Consider the following 20616-nt stretch of genomic DNA (forward strand, 5'->3'; position numbering starts at 1 on the left):
AGCAACCCCAATGCCAAAAATTGCCATAAGACATCTAGAGGTTAACATACAGTCTTTACCAGAGTTAGGTGTCTCAAGTGCAAAATGTCATGCTTGAAATTGACCAAAATCTATATTTACATTTTTACTTCTATCATGTCTATAGATGTAAAAAAAATATTGATAGATCAGTGTTTTGATAACAATTATGAAATTGAAAATTAAAAAAAAGAATGATTATTTAACTTTCTATCTTTTTACAGGGGAAGTTGACACCAGATTTTCATTTTGTGCTGTTACATGTTTAGCGTTATTAGTAAGTATTTGATTTAGGTTAAAACATCAATTAAGGAACAACTGTTATATTCTTTTCTGTCTATAAAGAAATAACATAAATATGTTGGGCACCCATGAATAACCTGTGTAGTAAGTAACTTAAAAGTGTGCACAACAATTTTGATGTTATTTCAAATACACGGTAGACAGAAAAAATATTACAGTGGTTTCTTATCAAGAAAAACATTGATTGCATGACAAAATTATGTCTATGAGCTGATAGTAAAATAACGTTCAGCAAATTAGAAGACATGTTACATCCAAAATTAAGTTATCAAGGTATAAACAACTCATCAATACTACATTTTGTACAAGCAAGCATTACTTATTGATTATTATTATACCTTATATATATTTTAAACAATTCTACTGGGTGAAACATTATAACGTGACATGGAATAATTCAGTTGTTTTTCATTCAATTGCAAGGAAGGACGAGTAACCCTAAAAATTTCCACCAGCGGTGAATAACCCTATTATTCACCGGCGAATAACCTTTTGAGTTTGTTGATTTGTTCTTGAGTAAATGACGTCACAGACGTAAATAAACAAAATGGCAGCGTTCACGTTACACTGGAAGCCCATCGAGAGACGAGGAAAAAAGGCATTGGACATGAATAGTGTGCCAGTAGGTGATGATATCTCTTTCAAAGTAATGGTCCTTTTCAGGGCCATTAATATTTTACAAAAAGATTCTACCTTTGTTGTACATTCGAGAAATTCTAGAACACAAATGTATTTTCAAACATCAGCTTGTCATTGTTATGTAAAGTTTAAAGAATATAGAAAGTGTTCGAAAGGCCTTTCCACTGTTAGTTCGGTATAATAAAACAATTGTGGCCCCTAAGAATCGATGAATATCCAAAATTGTCAACCCTTAAAAGTTATTTAACTTCGGGCTGCGCCCTCATTGAAATAACCTTCTCGTGTTGACAATTTTTGATATTCACCTTTTCAATGGGCCATAATTGTATATTGTTTACTCACCAGTTACCAGTTTATCAGACTTAAGAAATATTGCATCTTATATAAAAAGGATATTCATGAGAATATCTAACTGGAATTTCATTGATGAAATATTTGTTTAGGCAATGCATTAATACTTTAAACCTGATGATTTTTTTTAAATGAAAAAATCCTGTGCGAATCAAGTATGTTAAAAAATTCCATGGAGGAAATGTTAACTTAAACTGGTAACTGATGAGTATTTTTTAAGTCTGATTAAGTTTTTTCGTAGGCAATACGTTTCAACTGAGGGACTACACAGGCATCGAAAGGCATCATTATGGAGTAAAGAGGTGGCGTGGCGTCAAAAGGCGTCATTATTGAGGAAAGGGTTAAACAGTTGTGTTTAGCTCTGACAGACAGTTTATCATTCTATTCTGTTAGATAGTTGATAAATGTGGAGTGCATTCTCTAAATGTAGATTCCTTGTTCCTTTATCAATTTATCTTAGGACTATTCCAGAAAAAAATGTATGGGGGTTGGGGGGTTGGAAAGCACATTGTATTAATAATACATGGGTGATGGCTATTAGAGCAACTTTTCACACTATAATGCACTATAATTCTCAATTACAATTGTCTGGGTGGCGGGTGCTGACAAAAACTGCCTTCCAACCCCCTCATACATTTTTTTCTGGAATAGCCCTTGCCAAAGACCAGTATGTGTTTTTTTCTAATCTTTTGATAGTCACCTGTTAAAATTTCAAAGATCTTTTCTTTTCCTTTTCTGAACAAATGTTAATGAAACTTTTCATGATTGATTTTTATACAGTTTTTAGATAAAACCTTACAATTTTTTTTTTATCAATCATTCAACACAGCCACTTTAATCAAAACTCTGATTACATACATTGTACATATTTATAAAGTAAGGATCATTTTTTTTCTCCAGAAAAGACTTGATGCAATAGATATAGAACATGCAGTAGAGTTTGTGTTGACCTGTATGAACTTTGATGGTGGGTTTGGCTGTAGACCAGGAAGTGAATCTCATTCAGGACAAATTTATTGTTGTGTAGGAATGTTAGCTATTGTAGGACAACTTCATCATATTAATGCAGATTTATTGGGTTGGTGGTTGTGTGAGAGACAACTACCCTCTGGTGGACTAAATGGTAGGTTTAAATAGAAGAGTTTCAAGATATTTGTTGTTTCAGTTTGTGAGTTTGAAAGTTGATTACATGACATTTTTTCATGCATCCGCCTTGTAATTCACAGTGGCAAGTTTAAAAGCTTTTGAATAATTTTAAAAGATTTCTGCTTCAAAATTGAAATTATTTTTTTTTTACCCCTCACCATGTAAAAACTTACCTTAAGGTGACAACACCCTTGAGTGGATGTTTTCATACATACAGCATTGTATTGATCCCAAAACTGCAAAGATTTCTGATGGTTTTTTTTGTGAATTTTATGTTTGAAATGAAATCTATCACAGGAAAAAAGACTATAATATTTGGAACAAAAGAAATGCTGTGATTTAACCTAGTTTCAAATTGTATATGAAAATTTATGAAAAACTTTAACTGTTTTTGTAGTTATGAGATAGTTGTAAATATAAACTAAAAGGAAAAAAATTCTAAATTTAAAAAATAGATATAAAATTGAAAAATATAGCATTGTATTTTTGTAATACAATGTTAAAAATCTAATATTTAATATTCTTTAATATGATTTATGTTCAAAATAGAATCAGTTTACAAATTAATGGCAATATACAAAGATAAGTTATGAAAGCTGAAATTAATATATAAGGTTTGAATAATAATATGTTTGCAGCACATGGATCAATGTTATTTTAAAGAAAGGATATATTTGCAGATGGCAATAACATTTTGCTTAATAATACTAATTTATTACATGTATTATACTAATTATTATTATCGAAAAGTAAAGTTATATAATTTTCAACTTAATGAATAGAGTCCAAAAATCAGAATTTCTTTTATAGGTAGACCAGAGAAATTACCTGACGTTTGTTATTCCTGGTGGGTTTTAGCCTCACTTAAAATTATAGGAAAAATACACTGGATTGATAAGGTAAAAAAACGAAATAATTTCTTACATAGATATAGGAAGATGTGGTTTGAGTGTCAATGAGACAACTCTCCATCCAAGTAACAATTTTCAAAAGTAAACCATTATAGGTCAAGGTACGGCCTTCAACACGGAGCCTTAGCTCACACCAAACAAAAAGCTATAAAGGGCTCCATAATTACTAGTGTAAAACCATTCAAATAGAAAAACCAACAGTCTAATCAATACAAAAACGAAAAACACTTAGGCCTAAAATAAAATATTGTTTGTTTCCCCAATCCCGAATGACCCTGCAAAAACCATGCTACACATAAAATTTTATTGTCAAAACTAAGTAGAAAATTATTTTATTCCCTTCTGATTTTCAGGCTTGCTGCATTGTTCGATATTGTTCAAGCTTTTTGGAAAAAAATAAAATTATTTCCCTACCTACCTACCCACACCTTGCTTGGCAGAGTCGGGATTAGGGAAACAAACAAAATATTAATTTAGGCCTTATGAACCACATAAACAGACGACAACCACTGAACATCAGATTCCTGACTTAGGACAGGTGCAAATTTAAAAAGACAAAATCATAACAAGATTCATAGTATAATAGTAATTAAGGTCAATGGAATTATCTGAGATAATCAACTTTATATAAGACTATATTTATTCTACATCAGTATGCCAGAAATATATAAAAATAAGAATATTGATGAAATTTATTTTATTTATTAACGCTGAACTAATAGTGTCAGAAACTACTCTTTTTCTTTCATGAATAATAAAAGTATAATTGAATATACCACGTTTGGAAAAATCAAAAATGTCACAAAGACTAACAGTCTACAAAACACAACTTAGGATTGAGCTTCAATAACCCAACCAAATCGGTGATAATCTTGGGTGCACTGGAAGGATAAGCAGATCCAGCTCCACATGTGACAACCACTGTATTGCCTAACAGTTAAATATGTTAGAGCATCTGACATGTATGATTTTGTCAGTTTACTTACCACAGCATTTCACAAATTATTCACGATTAATTCCATATAATCTATGGATAAATCTATTTGAATGATGATTAATTTAGACTTTGACTGACATGAAGTATTCAAATCTCTAATGTTTAAGAATATATTTTCCATAAATAAGTTTACTCTTACCATTTAATTGGACTTGAAAAAGCAATTTAAATTTATTTATTGTAGATTCATAAATTATTACAATATTTTTTAATCCAAGAAATGTGATTCTCCTTCATAATTTTAGTAATGATTTTACTCCACAAAATTTTGCAAACAGATTAATTAGATTTGACAAGTAATCAGTGACTTGACAAAAAAAATGTATCCATAACTCTTAAGTTCAGAATTTACAGTATCATAATCAACCTTTGTCTTTCTTTTACAGGCTAAACTAACAAAATTTATTCTGGCATGTCAAGATGACGAGACAGGAGGGTTTGCAGACAGACCTGGAGATATGGTAAATATCAACTTAAAAAACAAAAAGATTTTTTTTTTTGTGGGGTTAAATATAGATTCTACCACTGCATTGAGTGTGATAGGATATTTATCCACTTGAGACAATTAAGTTTTGGAATTTAAAACGTAAGGCTGGCAGAGCATTTCAAATATTTAAAATTTAACTGTCGAGAGTATCGAATATCAAATCTGTTTCTCCAATGATTTTTAGACAATATGTAGACAATTGTTCCTTCTTTTCGAACAACCTACAAAAAGATGTGTTCTTTCTATGTGACATCATCAGGCATGGTCGCCTTTTTTCGTGATATTACAATAGGAATTTCAGAGGAAAGCAAGAAAATTTGACATTATAATCTTATTCTGACCAATGTTGAACTGAGATCAAACGAACCACACGTTGATTAAATAAAAATAATCAACAGTTCATTAAAGGATTGATTAAAAATTAGAGAAAAGGGTGATATTGTGGGTGTACATGACTGAAAACCTGTATACAATAAATAATTTTTGGAACTTTAAAAAAAAAAAAATCTATAATCTCTATACTTGTGAATAAAAAAATATTTATTTCTGGCCTTAGAAAATAACGCTTGAAACACAAATGTTGGAAAAAAATCCAATGAAAAGTGCATTTCGGTTTTTTGCATCAATTTCAACAAATATTGTGATAACATTTTGACAAATAATAATTAATGATTTATTTGATTTCAGGTTGATCCATTCCACACGTTATTTGGCATAGCTGGACTTTCATTGTTAGGAGAAGATAAAATAAAACCTGTCAACCCTGTGTTCTGTATGCCTGAGGAAGTCATAAGGGGGAATGGGATACAGTTAGAACTCTTGTGATATTTATTTATAGTGCTCAGGAATTTTAAACAAAACAGATTTTTTTGATAAGCCAAATTGGCAATTGAGTTGAGGAATAATATTTACGAAATTGCACAACATTGGAGAAAAAATGTTTATGAAATTACACAACATTGGAGGTCGGCTGTGGGAAATGTGTTACTGCAATTGATATTACCAATAAAGGAACTGTATATTGAAACAGCACGTATTTATGTTAGAAAGTGTTCTTAACTAAAACTGATTACGCAAATGTACAAGTAGTGCTGAAAGAAATTAAATGTGCTATGAGTGATGAAGGAGAGATAATTATTTGATTAATTACATGACATATGATATATAAAATGTTCTTTATTATAGTGCTTTTAAATGATTATAAGACCATGGGAAATTGAAAATACATTTATACATTCTTGATGGTAATAACATTAAGTTAAAATATGGATAGTTTAATTTTGATCATCAATCTTTGATAGAAAAATTACAAAGAAAATATCAGATTTAAATTATGTCTTCAAGGAAAATTTTCTTTTACATATTTATGTTTAATATAGTGAATAAACTCAAATTTCGGGTTTATTCTTCTGGATTTCATTTTTATCAAATTTTAAGTTGGGGTATATGTTGAGTTATTGTTCAGGGAAATTTTTTAAGTACAAATGTATCTGCATTTATTCACAAAAACCTATTTTATACTATAATTAACATATTACCATGTGTCATATGTTATAGTGGGATTTAGACATAATAACACATTTGTGCCATATATAATTATATATGTCTAATTTAAATATGAAAAATCAACCAAATATTTTTTTAAAAGCCATTGTAAAATGATCAAGCACTTTTTTATCTGTTTTTCTATAATTCTATTGGTTAATTTGAAAATATTGAAATGCTGTCATTTATTTATTCATACCTGCCAAATGTCACTATTTGCGGGGGATTTCCCCCATGGAGGCTCCCAAATGGAAATTTTGTAAGAGCAATTTTGTCCACTATTTTAAAGAAAACAATTAATTTAACAATTGCTATGAGCTTGTTAAGCATGAAGAAACCAAAAAACCACATTAGAATATATTTGAAGGCCCCCTTGAAGGTTTTGTAGGACTATAACAACCATCTTTCACGTAAAACCCCCATGGGTATTTTGAAAAGTTTGCAGGTATATTTATTGTTAGTGAATGTAAAAGTACATTGTAATGAATAATGCTTTACATGAATGTATGTAATGGTTAACTGACATCATACTTTCATATTTATAGTAGATATTTTGAATAATTGGTAAATATTTTGTGATGAAAGTACCAAGTTGATTATCAGCATGCATACTTGCAGATTAAATCTGTGTTGTGTGAAGACTTTTGAAAAATCAATGGGAACTTTAAGAACAGATGATGGCTGATAGCCTCAGTCAGTAAAAAAAAATATGTTTTAGTAGAATTAAATCTTGCTTTAAAAATGTTAAAGTTCACATTATTTACATCCTCAGAAATATTTTATTTCTTGTATAAAATGCTATTTGTAGTGAATGTGAATTTATGAATTTATTAATTTATTGATTCAACTTAGTCCAAACTTACATGATTTTACTAATTAATTGTAAAAGTTGGTTATAAAAGGTAGAATGAAAGATTTTCCCCTCAGATCATTAATCATGGTAATTGTCATTTTATGTGGATATATCATAATAGTAATGCCTGTATTAGATGTATTAAATGTAAATGAAAATTATGCCAATTGTTATATTTAGTAGGAAAAATCTTTCAAAGGGCCTTACATCCCTGGCTTCAAAATGTTCAAGTTTAAGCATGCCTGATAAAGGAAATTTGAGAACAGCTCTGTACACGTGCAATTTTTAAAGTGTTAATCTCATTTTCTAAGCTTTGGTTATTTATTATTTTCTTCCTTGATGTTTTCAAAACATGTTGTTAATGATTTTGGAAAACACTACAAATGTATATTTAAAAATCTGACAAAATGTATGTGACATAAATCGTGTTAGATAAAATTGAGAATGGAAATGGGGAATGTGCCAAAGAGACAACAACCTGACCATGGAGCAGACAACAGCAGAAGGTCACCAACAGGCTACAATGCAACGAGAAAGTCTCGCACCAGGAGGCGTCCTTCAGCTGGTCCCTACACAAATATATACTGGTTCAGTGATAATGAACCCCATACTAAACTCCAAATTGTACACAAGAAACTAAAAGTTAAAATAATACAAGACTAACAAAGGCCAGAGGCTCCTGACTTGGGACAGGCGCAAAAATGCGGTGGGGTTAAACATGTTTGTGAGATCACAACCATCCCCCTATACAATGCAGAAAAGTAAACGCATATTAAAATTCAGTTCAAGAGTTGTCTTTCTGTGACTAGAAAAAAAAGAATATTAACATTAATTTTATATTTGGTGAGAACATTTATGAGAGGTTTATCTTTCTTTTTACAAAAAAAATTATCAGTGAAGATTATTGGTATTTCTTAACATTTATTAAGTTTTTATACGACCACAAAAAAATAACTTTAGTTTAAGTGAATGGATCTCTATGAAATTTATACACAAGGTTTGAAACCACATATGGTAGGTTGGTATTGATTTGTGGGGTTATGGTCCCAACAGTTTAGGAATTAAGGGCCTGAAAAGGGGTCCAAATAAGCATTTTTCTAGTTTCTAGATAAAAACTTGTAAGTGTATGTATCTTTCTGAAATTGTACCACAAGATTCCATAGCAAAAAATGAAGGTTGGGGTTGATTTTTGGGTTATGGCCCTAACTGTTTTTAGGAATTTGGGCCACAAACAATACTTTTCTAATACTTTGTATAAATTGCTTATTTCTTGACCAATTTCAATGGGGTTTGATTCTTGAATTCTTTGGGTTCTTAAAATGCTGACTCTAACAGTGTATAAAGTTTCTGGATTTTCGGCCCTGTTTTTAAATTGGTCCACATTGAGGTCCAAAGGGTAAAAAATTAAACTTTGTTTGGTTTCAACAAAAATTAAATATATATGTGGTTCTTTGATATGCTGAATCTAACCATGTATTAAGATTTTTGGCCCCTTTATCAACTTGGTCAATATTGAGGTCAAAAGTTCCCAAATTAAACTGTTTGATTTCATCAAAAATTGAATTATTGGGGTTCTTTGATATGCCGAATCTAACTGTGTATTTAGATACTAATTTTGGGTCCCTTTTCAAATTGGTCTACATTAAGGTCCAAAGGGTCCAAAATTTAACTTCGTTTAATTTTAACAAAAATTGGTTTCTTGGGGTTCTTTGATATGCTGAATCTAAACATGTATTTAGATTTTGGATATTGGACCATAATAGGTAAACTTAAAATTTTTAAGTTTAATTTGACCACATTCTCTCTGTGTGAGAAACCTATGCTGTGTCAAATATTTTATCATAATGAAACTTAGAGCTGTATCAATCTTGAATGTAGTGTCCATACTTGCCCAAACTGTTCAGAGTTTGACGTTTGCGGTCATATCAAGCTGTGCCCTGCAGAGCATTTTATTATAAAATATATGAGTATATGAATTCCCTTTAAGATTAATATCAATGCCTATCTCTGGATAGGGTTTTACTATGATAATTTTGCTGATGAGGAACCCATAATGATTTTAATATGTTTGACATTGTGAGTACATGCTATTAATGTCAGTTATCATACCTCAGAAATTGACCAAACCACAAAATCCTAAAGAGAAAATTAGGTCATGGTTATATGAACTTCTGCCAAAGATACATGTTCAGCTAACATTCATTCCATACATAAAATGTAGTTGACCTATTCCACACAGTATCTAACAAAAGGAAAAAACCAAGATAACTTATCATATACATGTACTGGTACCAAAGAACCATGAAAAAGAGATCAAGTTATATGAAACTACCAGACATGCACAACTTACAATTATTAGCTTACCGAATATAGTGACGCTTATAGTACTAAAGCAATAGACCAAACCTCAAAAACTAAACATTGTCCAATGAACCATTACCAATTGAGGTGAAGGTCAGACATCAAGAAACATCTGACATTCACACCTCACAATCATTTCATACACTAAACATAGTTAGCCTATTGCTTACAACTACATTTATCCAAGATGCTGACTTGACCACATAACTTAAACCAGCTAGGAGCACTAATCAATGAAATGAGTTAGTCAGGTAAGTCAGTTGAACCAAACCTATTAAAAGGACATTTGGACGTTGTATGTAACTCATATACCAAATATAGTTATTATTCTAGTTGAGGACACTGATGACAGACGGAAACTCCCCAACAAAGGTATCTGCAAATAAGTTGTGAAGCATACAGGACTTCTACATTCTGAAATATATACTTTATACAAATACATAAAACCGTATTGTAATCACTATCTCGCATTCTGCAATTTTCATCAAGGTGAGACAAAAACAAAAACATTAAAGTTTTATAATTTTAATTATGTTTCATATCCATAAAAATCATGATCATAGTTATTGATGTGTACACAAACATTATGTCATTCCTTATCAGTGTCCAAGATTTTTCCTGCTTAGATAGCAATAATGTTTATATATCACTTTAAAAAAAAAGAAAAAATAGAATACATAAGTTACAAATGTTCTTGGTAACAAAACAAAACACTATTTTTATTGTGGTTATATAAACAGATAAAACTTCACATTAAAAAATCTCTATGACATCTAGAATTGTTGGAATTTCAGATGAAACAGTACAACTAACATGCATCAATTACAAAATGCAACTATTTGGTAGATCTGATGCTTTATGACATGATATGTAAAATCACTGACTTTGTTTCAAGAAGGAATGGTATATTTAAATATGTATTTCCTTGGTTTCAATAAACTTTCAATTATTATAATTATTTTTTAGGGGTTATCAAAATGTAAACAACAAAAACCTCATCACTTGAGATGGTTAAGATTTCTTGGGCTTGAACATAAGTATACTTTTTTGTTTTTTTTTAAATGATTATATAAAGACGAGATAATTAAACATAATATCACAGATCAGCTTATTTATCATCATCACTTGAAATCTTTATAAACAATCAATATAAATAAAACATAAAAAACAGGATATAAACAGACTCAGCACATAAATCTAACTCTCATCATGTAACTAACTCTCAGTGTTTCCATAATGTCATTCACACTCATCCATCCATCACATTCATACAGGTATCACATATCTCATGCTGCTGACTGAGGTATTCTCCCTTTAATTCCGACAATCTCATCCCAACCTTTCCTACATGTTCGTCGAATCCATTCATCCTCATCATCATCTATAATTATAAGTCAAATATTTACAATGTGTTAACTTTTTAATTGGGGCACTTCATTTAAATTTGTTTGTTCATCTTATTTCATATGGTAAAAAAATTAGCTTTTTTTTTTCATAAAAATAATTTTCAAATACATTGTCGGTGATATTCAGTTGAAAATATGTTGAATAAATAATAAAGGCATCCAAATAAGTAAATTTAGTAATGTCACAATTTTAGCTGGTGTAGTTGTGTAGGGTTATTTTTTTTAAGTTCCCTGTGTTTTCTTAAAATGATGTAATCTGTAGAACCTTAGCTCTTTGGTCCTTGTAACATTTTTTCGACAATTAGCGTAACAGCTAGTAATGTTAGATGATACCATGTACACATAGTGTTAAAATTTTGTAAAATTGGTTGAGGCAAATGCCGATGTTATTTTTCAAAGATATCATTTTATTAAGGTGACCTTTGGTCTTTTCAACTTATTATTCCTCTGAATTGATTATGATTTATAACAAAAACATGAGTCATACTATACCTTTAGATATAAATGTGCATACATGTATTATATAATTAATTAAAAATTTAAAGTTTTTTTTGTAAGATTTTGTTCTAACTCAATACTTGCCTGCATTTCGTAAAAATTTCTGATTATAATCCACAACGACTCTTGTATCTGGATTATAGAATCCATCTCCACAATCATAACAGCCTTCTGGTATGTCTCTGGGTGGCACTCTGTTAGTTAACTGTGATCGACCTGAAAGAAAAAATATATTATCACAATATGAAAATAAGGTGATGTAGTATGATTGCCAATGAGACAACTTTCTACCAGAGATACTATAAGCAAAACCTTACTGTATTATAAGCTATAAAAGGCACAGACATGACAACATGTAAAAAAAAATTGGTTAAAATATTTAGTTCTTTCAACAAATTGAGAATTTCAAATATCAGCAAACAGGTAGTAGGTGTCTTACAGATGAAAAAGCGATCACACTTTATAACTCATCCTTGTCAAGCTGCTCACTAAATATGAAGAATTTTTGTCTAGTAGTACAATGAGATAAGCATTGAAATGTTTATAGGATGAATGGACAGTGGAATAAAAGGCTGCTGTCTTTTTGACTAATTCTTATGTCCCCTTTCATTTTTCATCATATAATATGCAGTAAAATATGCATACTAACTTTTTGATATTCTTCTATTCAGTGTTTGTTTTTGCAGGGGAGGTAAATTATATTATTGTATTTTTTTGTAGGGGAGATAACTTATATCATTGTATTTTTTTGTAGGAGAGATAACTTTCATCATTGTATTTTTTGCAGGGTAGATAACTGCTATTTATAATTAGACAGTATGTAAAAATGACCATAACATAAATATAGTTTTGTAGACTTACCTGCAGGTTTTAAACCATTACAAATTTCTGTATAAAATCTTCTATCATAACCATCACAATACTCCCAATTCTCTTCTTCATATCTTAAACCATCAGCAAATGTGTATTTACCCTGTAAAAAGAAGCATAATTTACAAGTGTCTACTGTCAGAATATATATTGAATAAATTATTGAAAATAAAATCTATTGTCTAGCTTTCAAAGATAGATAATTGATTGTCCAGAAAAGATAATAATCATTGAGCAAATAGTTTATTTTGTAAAATTAATCAATAAGTGCTTTAGCAGTGCATTATTTTTTTTTTCATCTTTAGAAAATCTCTCATTAGATTCCATGGCAAATATCTTGTTAACTGTACATAAGTTTAGCATTATAATTGAAGACACTATGTTAAGTTGGTACCAATTCAAACACACATTTTTTTATTGGAAAAATTTCATTGAACATGCATATACATGTAGCAGGTTGACATGCACTTATTTTAATCATTGAGAAGCTTAATATTTCCTTAACAATAGAACATGATTAAAAAGTTAATTTGATTTTAACAGAGTTATCTCCCTGTAGTGTTATTTACCACCTTAAAATCTAATACACTTGCATACCTCTATGGCAATACCATTTTCCCATGATGCATCATATTTACTTCCATTTGGGAAAAATAGTGTTCCTTTTCCATGGAACATACCATCTTTCATATCACCTTCATATTTTGTTTCTGTTGGAAATTCATATTTTCCCTTTCCCTCCATCCTAAAAAGTAAATAAACTGAATTAGTAAAATTAAAAACTCACTTGCATCGTTAGAATTTATAAAACTTAAAGTAAGAATTACATAATTGAAAATTTAAAAAAAACTTCAAAGACACTGTTTCAATTTTTTTTTAATACCACTACAATTTGTACCCAGTATTTTGCACTGAAATTTTTTGGTAAAATGCATTACTTCTTTTTAAAAAATCAATTCCACCTGCATTGATATTTCTAAATTTTTGTGAGCATTTAAAAGGCCTTCAATTAAAGAAAATGTATGTGACATGAGAAATATTAGTCTGTTGTTGAAGACTAATCAGACTATAATATGCCCCCAAGATGTCTTATTATTATTGGTTTTATTGACTTGCTGTCTCATTAGTGTATGCATTATCACACATCTTCTTACAGCAATACCTATTCTATTCAATAACCTTTTAAGAGTAGTGGTTTTCATCTTTGATCTTCTATGTTTTTTAACAATTTATTTCTGACAGTATCATGCATTCTCAAAACTAACTTTGCTCACTTGTATGTTTACAAGTTTTTCTTTGTATTTTTTTTTTTTATTCCTTACAGTTTAAATTTGAGTAATACATGTTTGAATGTGAGCCAGTTCTAATTTACAATAAGAAAATTTAATAATAAAAAAATCTAGATACCATACTGGTACTACATGTAATAAATCCAAAATTATTAATTTTTCTAGCTTCCTGCATTTGAGCAAAAATTGTTTTGGGTATCATTTCCCTTTTCTGTTATTGTTTGTATCTGGACTTCGAATAAACATGTATAAAAAGGACATCATTTTAAAATCAGAGTTCGTGAAATCTTTTTGTCCTTGGTGGTCCTTGAAGAAAATCTGCTAGTCCTCACTATTAATTCTATTGAAAAATACTGAAATTGTGTCAGTCCTATGCAAAATTTTGGTGGTAAAATTCTGAGGACCGCCACTTTTCGCGAACTCAGTAAAATGTGTCTAGTGCTTATTCTACAAACAACTTAAAAGCAAACAAAAAATGAGTTCCCTGTGGAAACTCCTAGCTGATCTATACATACAGATTTTCATTGGAGGTATTTATAAATCATTATATTTTTTTTTAAGTTATGGGAAGATAGCTTTTCCTCGTTTATATTCAAAACAAAGTCATAAACAAAATCCCTCCCAACTGCACCAATATCAGAACATTTCTGCATTGTCTTAACTTTTACAGATTCATAACTTTTTTCAACAGAATTTTAAAATATGTTGACCTGATAGGTGATTTTTTTTTCTTTGGTAATTAATGGTAAAGGGTTTTCTATTGTTCAGTTTACAAAAGAAGAGGTGTGGTATTGTTTAATATAAAAATAAGGAGATGTGGTATGATTGCCCATGAAGTGGGTGTTTACAAGCAATGTATATATTAATGAGGAAACTCATACTGTAGTCAGGTACATGTACATATAAACGTATGAAAGTCCCCAGCTGTGCAACATGGAAAAATGAAAAATAATTTAAACTAAAAAATTGACAACCTGAATTTTAACAAAACAATTTACAAAAATGTATATCTAGAAGCCATGGACATGACTTCCATAGCATTTTTTTTTTTTAAATTTCATAATTTGTTAAATGTATTTCTACATCTACATTTGTACATGTATACTATCTGCAGTGGAAATCCATAACACAGATACCTGACTGCTTAGTATATTTTTTTGTAGTTTTAATATTGCAGAAATCAATGACAGTATTTGAGTAATAATTTATACAAACTTTGTCCTTTCTCAACATTGCTTAAAGGTGACAGGGTTAAAAGGTTTTTCAGTTTTATCAGTTTGGAAAAAAATGTCAATGTAATGAGTATCCCTTTTATGGGAGGTACAGTTCAAGTACTGTAAATTCAGAAATTATTGCAATGTTTTTATCATTGTGAAAAATGCGACAGGGTTATACGTTGTTATCGCCATCATTTGAAATTGCATTTTGAAATTTTTTATATGAATTAAACAGGATTTTTCTCAATTTCATAAAAAATTAAAAATACATTTTAGTCTTAAATGGCAAAATCGCAATGATATTTGCACTCAATTATTTCTGAATTTACAGACCAGTAATAAATTTTTAATATTTTTGTAAAAAACATGTCTTGGTTCAAAAAGGGCACATACGTTTATTGTTTGAAAAATTTTCCCCAAAGAACTAGAATGAAATTCAAAACAGTGTGGCTGTGGCCATTGATTGACACATTAAAATCATCCATTGACTGGGACAATTTACATGAACGTTTGTCTGTAACGACCACCGTTCACGACGTACCTACGATAGACATTTAAACTGTGGGGTCACCAAAGGTTTCTTTACACCTTTAATTATAAAATAATTCAAAAAATTAATCAGGAATAACCTTTATGTTTTGATTTATATAATTGATATAAATCAAAACATTGTGTTATTTCTGATTAGTTTTTCGAATTACTTTATTAAGGTGTTGAGAACCTTTGGTGACCCCATAGTTTAAGTGTCTTTAAAAAGTACATAGTGAGCAGTGGTTGTTACATACAAACGTTCACCTAAATTGTCCCAGTCAATGGATGATTTTAATGTGTCAATCAATGGCCACAACCACACTGTTTTGAATTTCATTCTATACATGTACATCTAACTGTTATTTTATGGTCAAAGCATATTTAAGAATTTTGTAAGAGATGCATGGACTTATACCAAAACAAGAATGCGTCCATAGTACATGGATGCCCACTCCCACTATCATTTTCTATGTTCAGTGGACCGTGAAATTGGGGTCAAAACTTTAATTTGGAATTAAAATTAAAAAGATCATATCATAGGGAACATGTGTACTAAGTTTCAAGTTGATGTAACTTTAACTTCATCAAAAACTACCTTGACCAAAAACTTTAACCTGAACTTTGCACTTTCATTTTCTATGTTCAGTGGACCATGAAATTGGGGTCAAAACTATAATTTGGCATTAAAATTAGAAAGATCATATCATGGGGAACATGTGTATTAAGTTTCAAGTTGATTGGACTTCAGCTTCATCAAAAACTACCTCGACCAAAAACTTTAACCGAACGGACGAACGGAGGCACAGACCAGAAAACATAATGCCCCCTACTATCGTAGGTGGGGCATAAAAAGTGGACCCCTCTTAATTACACAAGTTGTTCCAATACATGTATAATGAATATTTCCCCCTTTACATGTTTTAAGTTTACTTTAAGTTTAAAAAGCTTAGCTTTTCTTTATTCTTTTCTACAAAAGGAAAATGACCCCTCGTCTTGGGACATTCCGTCATTGAAGGGATATCCCTCATTAGGGGGATTGTACCCAACCTGTTTATTGGTATATTACTTGCGTGATGGGTTTTAGACCCTTTGCATTTCAACGATGTAGATGTAGTAGATTTGCCAAGCTCAGTGTTTACGCTCAGTGTTTATGTAAAATTTTCATGGCTTGTCAACATGCTAGTATGGTGAGCTTAATTGATACAAGATTGAGTTGACTTGATGCACAGGGGCTTGTTACAATTGTTACAATCCTCCCTTGTGTTTTTTTAGGGGTTCGTATATAGTAAACCCGGCAATTGTAACAAGCCCCTGTGCTTGATGAGTGCATGTATAAAATGTGATAAATATATCTTATATTCTACTGATATTAACTGATATTAACCTCCCATTTTTGTGATCTCCATCATAACTGCTGCCTGTGTACTCCATTTTGCCGCAATATTTTGTTGTCAAGGAAAACGGAAGTAGTAATTTTATACAACAAACGTCGGACATCTTAAATCCGGAGAGTGTATACTGTAATGCGTGTTTTAACTAAATAAAAAGTCATTATATTAAGAGCTGTGAAGTAGATTGTTTTCTGAATTTTGAACTTTCCAACGGATAATAACAATAGAGATCAGTAAAAATAAATTTGTTTATTAAGCTGTGAAGACGAGCAGGGTCCGTATGCATAAAGCTACTTAAGGATGTACTAACTTAGGTGAGGTTAAGTGAAAATTAATAAATTAAGAAGTTAAAATTGATTCTATAAGCTGGTAGAGAATCAATTAAGGATAAAAATAAGCTAAAGATATTGATAGGTCATGGAGCTCCTTTGTGAGATATTTGAGATTTTAAATATTGCGGGAAAAGGTTGACTCGGACTTTTACCTTATATTTGTATTGATATTATTGGGTCTCAAAAAAAGAAAGAAAATCAAGAATCTTCTAAAATTTTGGTAAATGACCTTTCATGAGCTATTAAGCTTAGATGAAAAAATAAATGGGTGTTATGGGGCAAAATATTTTACATCGTATTGTATGGAAAAACTCCAAGGAGTCCGAACAATTGATACAAATTCCAAAACCTCACCTAAGTACATCCTTAAGTTAAGATTTTCCTTAGTAAACACTTAGTTAACTCCGACCTTTTTATCAAAGTGGTATGCATAAAAAATCTCAAACTATGTATTTCCTAAGTAAAACCTTAGTTGTTTTAAGTCACGCCCACAAAACTTAAGTGGTATGCATAAAACTCCTTATACTAAGGAAACACCTAAGATAACACTTAAGTCTAAGGTACCTATAGAGCTACCTTAAATTTTCAAAAATAGTTAAAAATCAATCGAAAGTATGCATTTTTGGGAGAACATTAATAGGTTACTTACAATTTAATTGATTAATAACAATATCAGTAACAAAATACTAATTATTCGTTTATTTATTGCTAAACAATAAAATATATCTTATTTTATATTATCTTATCTTATAATACAGTTATGGTTTAATCGCGAGATAATAGCAAAAGTACGTTAAATATGGTGGTGTGTGTTAAAGAAATTAAAGAAATTTAACTTTGAGTGAATATTTGAAAATATAATTTAGAAATAGGGTGGTCCATTACAAAATCCCCTGTGGACATAATGCCATTTGTTTGAACATTTTCCGTTATCTTAGTTCAACCAGAAATGCGAGAAATCCATTAATTCAAGATTCATAAGAATAAATTTCCATAGTTGCGGTTTCCTATCAGTAAACGAAAAGAATAAAATACATTCTAAAATGCATATTTTGCGCTGCCAACATTAAAATTCGGAGATGAGATGTGATTGCCTATGAGGCAACTATCCACCAAAGTTCAAATGAAGTGCATATAAGCAATTATAGGTAACATTATGGCCTTTAATAATAAGAAAAACCCATACCGCATGGACGACTACAAGAGCCATCAACCATGATGGAAAATGTGAAACAATTGAATTGAGAAAACTAGCAATTAACCGAATTAGATCAATACAATTAACGATAAACAAATATAATTATGTCAGCCATGAACGAATGACACCAGCTGAACAAAATACTCCTGAATTGGGTATGGAAAGCCAACACTGTCTTGTTATGACCATTTTCTTTATATGATGTGCATTTACCTTTATATGATGTGCAATTGTCATTATATGATGTGCAAACATCCTTATATGATGTACAAACATCATTATTTGATGTGCAAACATCATTATATGATGTGCAAAAATCATTATATGATGTGCAAACATCATTATATGATGTACAAACATCATTATATGATGTGCATGTATACTTATATGATGTGCTTATATACTTATATGATGTGCAAATATACTTATATGATGTGCATATGTACTTATATGATGTGCGAATGTACTTATATGATGTGCAAACATTCTTATATGATGTGCAAACGTACGTATATTATGTACAACGATCCTTATATGATGTGCAAATATACTTATGTCATGTGCAAATATACTTATATGATGTGTACATATCATTATATGATGTGCAGTTACCATTGTATTATGTGCAAATATCTTTATATGATGTGGTTGTGTCATTATATTATGTGCTTGTAATCTTATATTATGTGGTTTGGTTTACTTCATTATGATGTCGAAACGTCATTATATGATGTGCTTTCATCGTCCTTATGGTCAATGAACATGATTACGATTAGAATGATTACTGTCTACGTCATAACTGATTCCGATCTGCTTCTGTAAACTATAAACCCGGCTCAAATATGTGTCCATCGCTAGCGAGAGTGCAATTAATAGGAAAAATGAGACAATGCAATTTAACAAAATCAACGTTTTAAACAGTTCAGAGGGAGATAATTAAAAGATCAATTAATACAGGAGCTAATTGGAGAAATTTGCGGCTGTGGCGAAAATATGATAAAACAAATTTTGAGGCTCTTTATAGGTTGCTATTTGGGTTTAGCAAAAGCTACGTGTTGCAGGTCGTACTTTGACCTATGAGTGTTTACTCTTACAAAATATGACTTGGATAGAGAGGTTTCTCATTGGTTCTCATACCACATCTTCTTATTTCTATTCATTGCAAAATGTATCATTGAACTCACAGTCAGTTTTAAAAATATTTCACAACAATAGCTATAAAATTATCTACTCATGCATAATATGGCGAGATGGTTTGTTTTATAAACTGTTATTGAATAATATAAATGGTAAGATGTATAATGTAGTGTTACTCCTCCAAAACCATACAAAGTCGGATATATTTGTGATATGATCATGACGTATACATGTAGTGTTTTGTACTTCCTTTATTTGTCTTTGAAACAATCTTTTTTTCCTCAGAAAAAGCCAAAATATCCAAATTCGGAGACTGCATGCTTAATCCACGTACTGCCCGCGAAATGCAAAATGGTCAGGTTTGGTAATGTTCACATATTTGTATTTACAGATTGTTTATTTTCAACTTATTTCAATGGAGATTTTTTTTTAACGTATTGAGAAAGGTGTGTGTAATTGTTCTCTTGTGGTTTTTTTTAGGGGGGGGGGGGGGGGAGTCGTGACAAGTTTATGTCTTTGGAATGATTGTTTTTTTTCCTATTTCACGGTAATAACTTGGAAAATAAATTAGAGGAATTCCCATCTTTCCTACGCCGTCCCCACCACCAATGATGAAAATGACAATAATTATAATTTACTTATTTTTAAATCTGTTCTTATAATATAAAAAAGAAGACGTGGTATGATTGCCAATGAGACAACTCTCCACAAGAGACCAAAATGACACAGAAATTAACACTTATAGGTAACCGTAAGGCCTTCAACAATGAGCAAAGCCCATACCGCATAGTCAGTACAAAAGGCCCCGAAATGACAATGTAAAACAATTCAAACGAGAAAACTATTTTGCTCAGAAAAGGTTTCCCTATAAATAAGTATCAAGATAAAAGGCAATAAAACAACAAAACTCATAAGAGCCAAAATTGCCCAAAATGGGACCTTAAAATTTACCATAAAATATATTCAGACACATTGCAGTATTTTTTTTAATCTATTGTAGTTTTAAAGATAAACCTAAAATATTAAAAGTCACCGCCGTAAATCTTCACTTAGAAAAAAATAAAACACAACTCTCTATATGTCAGAGACCACCAGGCCTCAGTAAACAAAAAATAAATATAGTATTTTTATGTTCA

General features: G+C 30.5%; 2 protein-coding genes across 2 annotated transcripts in view; one reads left to right on the forward strand and one right to left on the reverse strand.

The window, feature by feature from the left end:
* LOC143063779 (geranylgeranyl transferase type-2 subunit beta-like) overlaps positions 1-7408 on the forward strand; it is a 13558-nt gene extending 6150 nt beyond the window's left edge. The window contains exons 5-9 of the mRNA XM_076236154.1: positions 243-295; positions 2212-2434; positions 3268-3356; positions 4752-4826; positions 5540-7408. Coding sequence (XP_076092269.1) covers positions 243-295; positions 2212-2434; positions 3268-3356; positions 4752-4826; positions 5540-5677 — 578 coding nt within the window. The 3' untranslated portion in view covers positions 5678-7408. The remainder of the gene's footprint in view (positions 1-242; positions 296-2211; positions 2435-3267; positions 3357-4751; positions 4827-5539) is intronic.
* A 2712-nt stretch (positions 7409-10120) lies between these two features.
* On the reverse strand, positions 10121-16961 carry LOC143063781 (MORN repeat-containing protein 5-like). The gene is made up of 5 exons (XM_076236156.1): positions 16807-16961; positions 12983-13130; positions 12377-12488; positions 11600-11731; positions 10121-10992 (listed from the first exon to the last, which is right to left on the reverse strand). Exons 1-5 carry the CDS (start codon positions 16917-16919, stop codon positions 10898-10900), a joined length of 600 nt encoding a protein of 199 aa, XP_076092271.1. The 5' UTR covers positions 16920-16961; the 3' UTR covers positions 10121-10897.
* Between the last annotated feature and the right edge of the window lie 3655 nt (positions 16962-20616).

This window comes from Mytilus galloprovincialis, chromosome 2, assembly GCF_965363235.1.
Source record: "Mytilus galloprovincialis chromosome 2, xbMytGall1.hap1.1, whole genome shotgun sequence".
Lineage (NCBI taxonomy): Eukaryota > Metazoa > Mollusca > Bivalvia > Mytilida > Mytilidae > Mytilus > Mytilus galloprovincialis.

What these genes read in the sequence shown, in the direction of transcription:
- LOC143063781 (XM_076236156.1), bottom strand. Translation starts at nt 16,919, where the DNA reads ATGTCCGACGTTTGTTGTATAAAATTACTACTTCCGTTTTCCTTGACA. An exon ending in TAATGGTTTAAAACCTGCAG is followed by an intron (nt 11,732 to 12,376) that starts GTAAGTCTACAA and finishes TTTTTCTTTCAG; the next exon opens with GTCGATCACAGTTAACTAAC. An exon ending in GAAATTTTTACGAAATGCAG is followed by an intron (nt 10,993 to 11,599) that starts GCAAGTATTGAG and finishes TTATAATTATAG; the next exon opens with ATGATGATGAGGATGAATGG.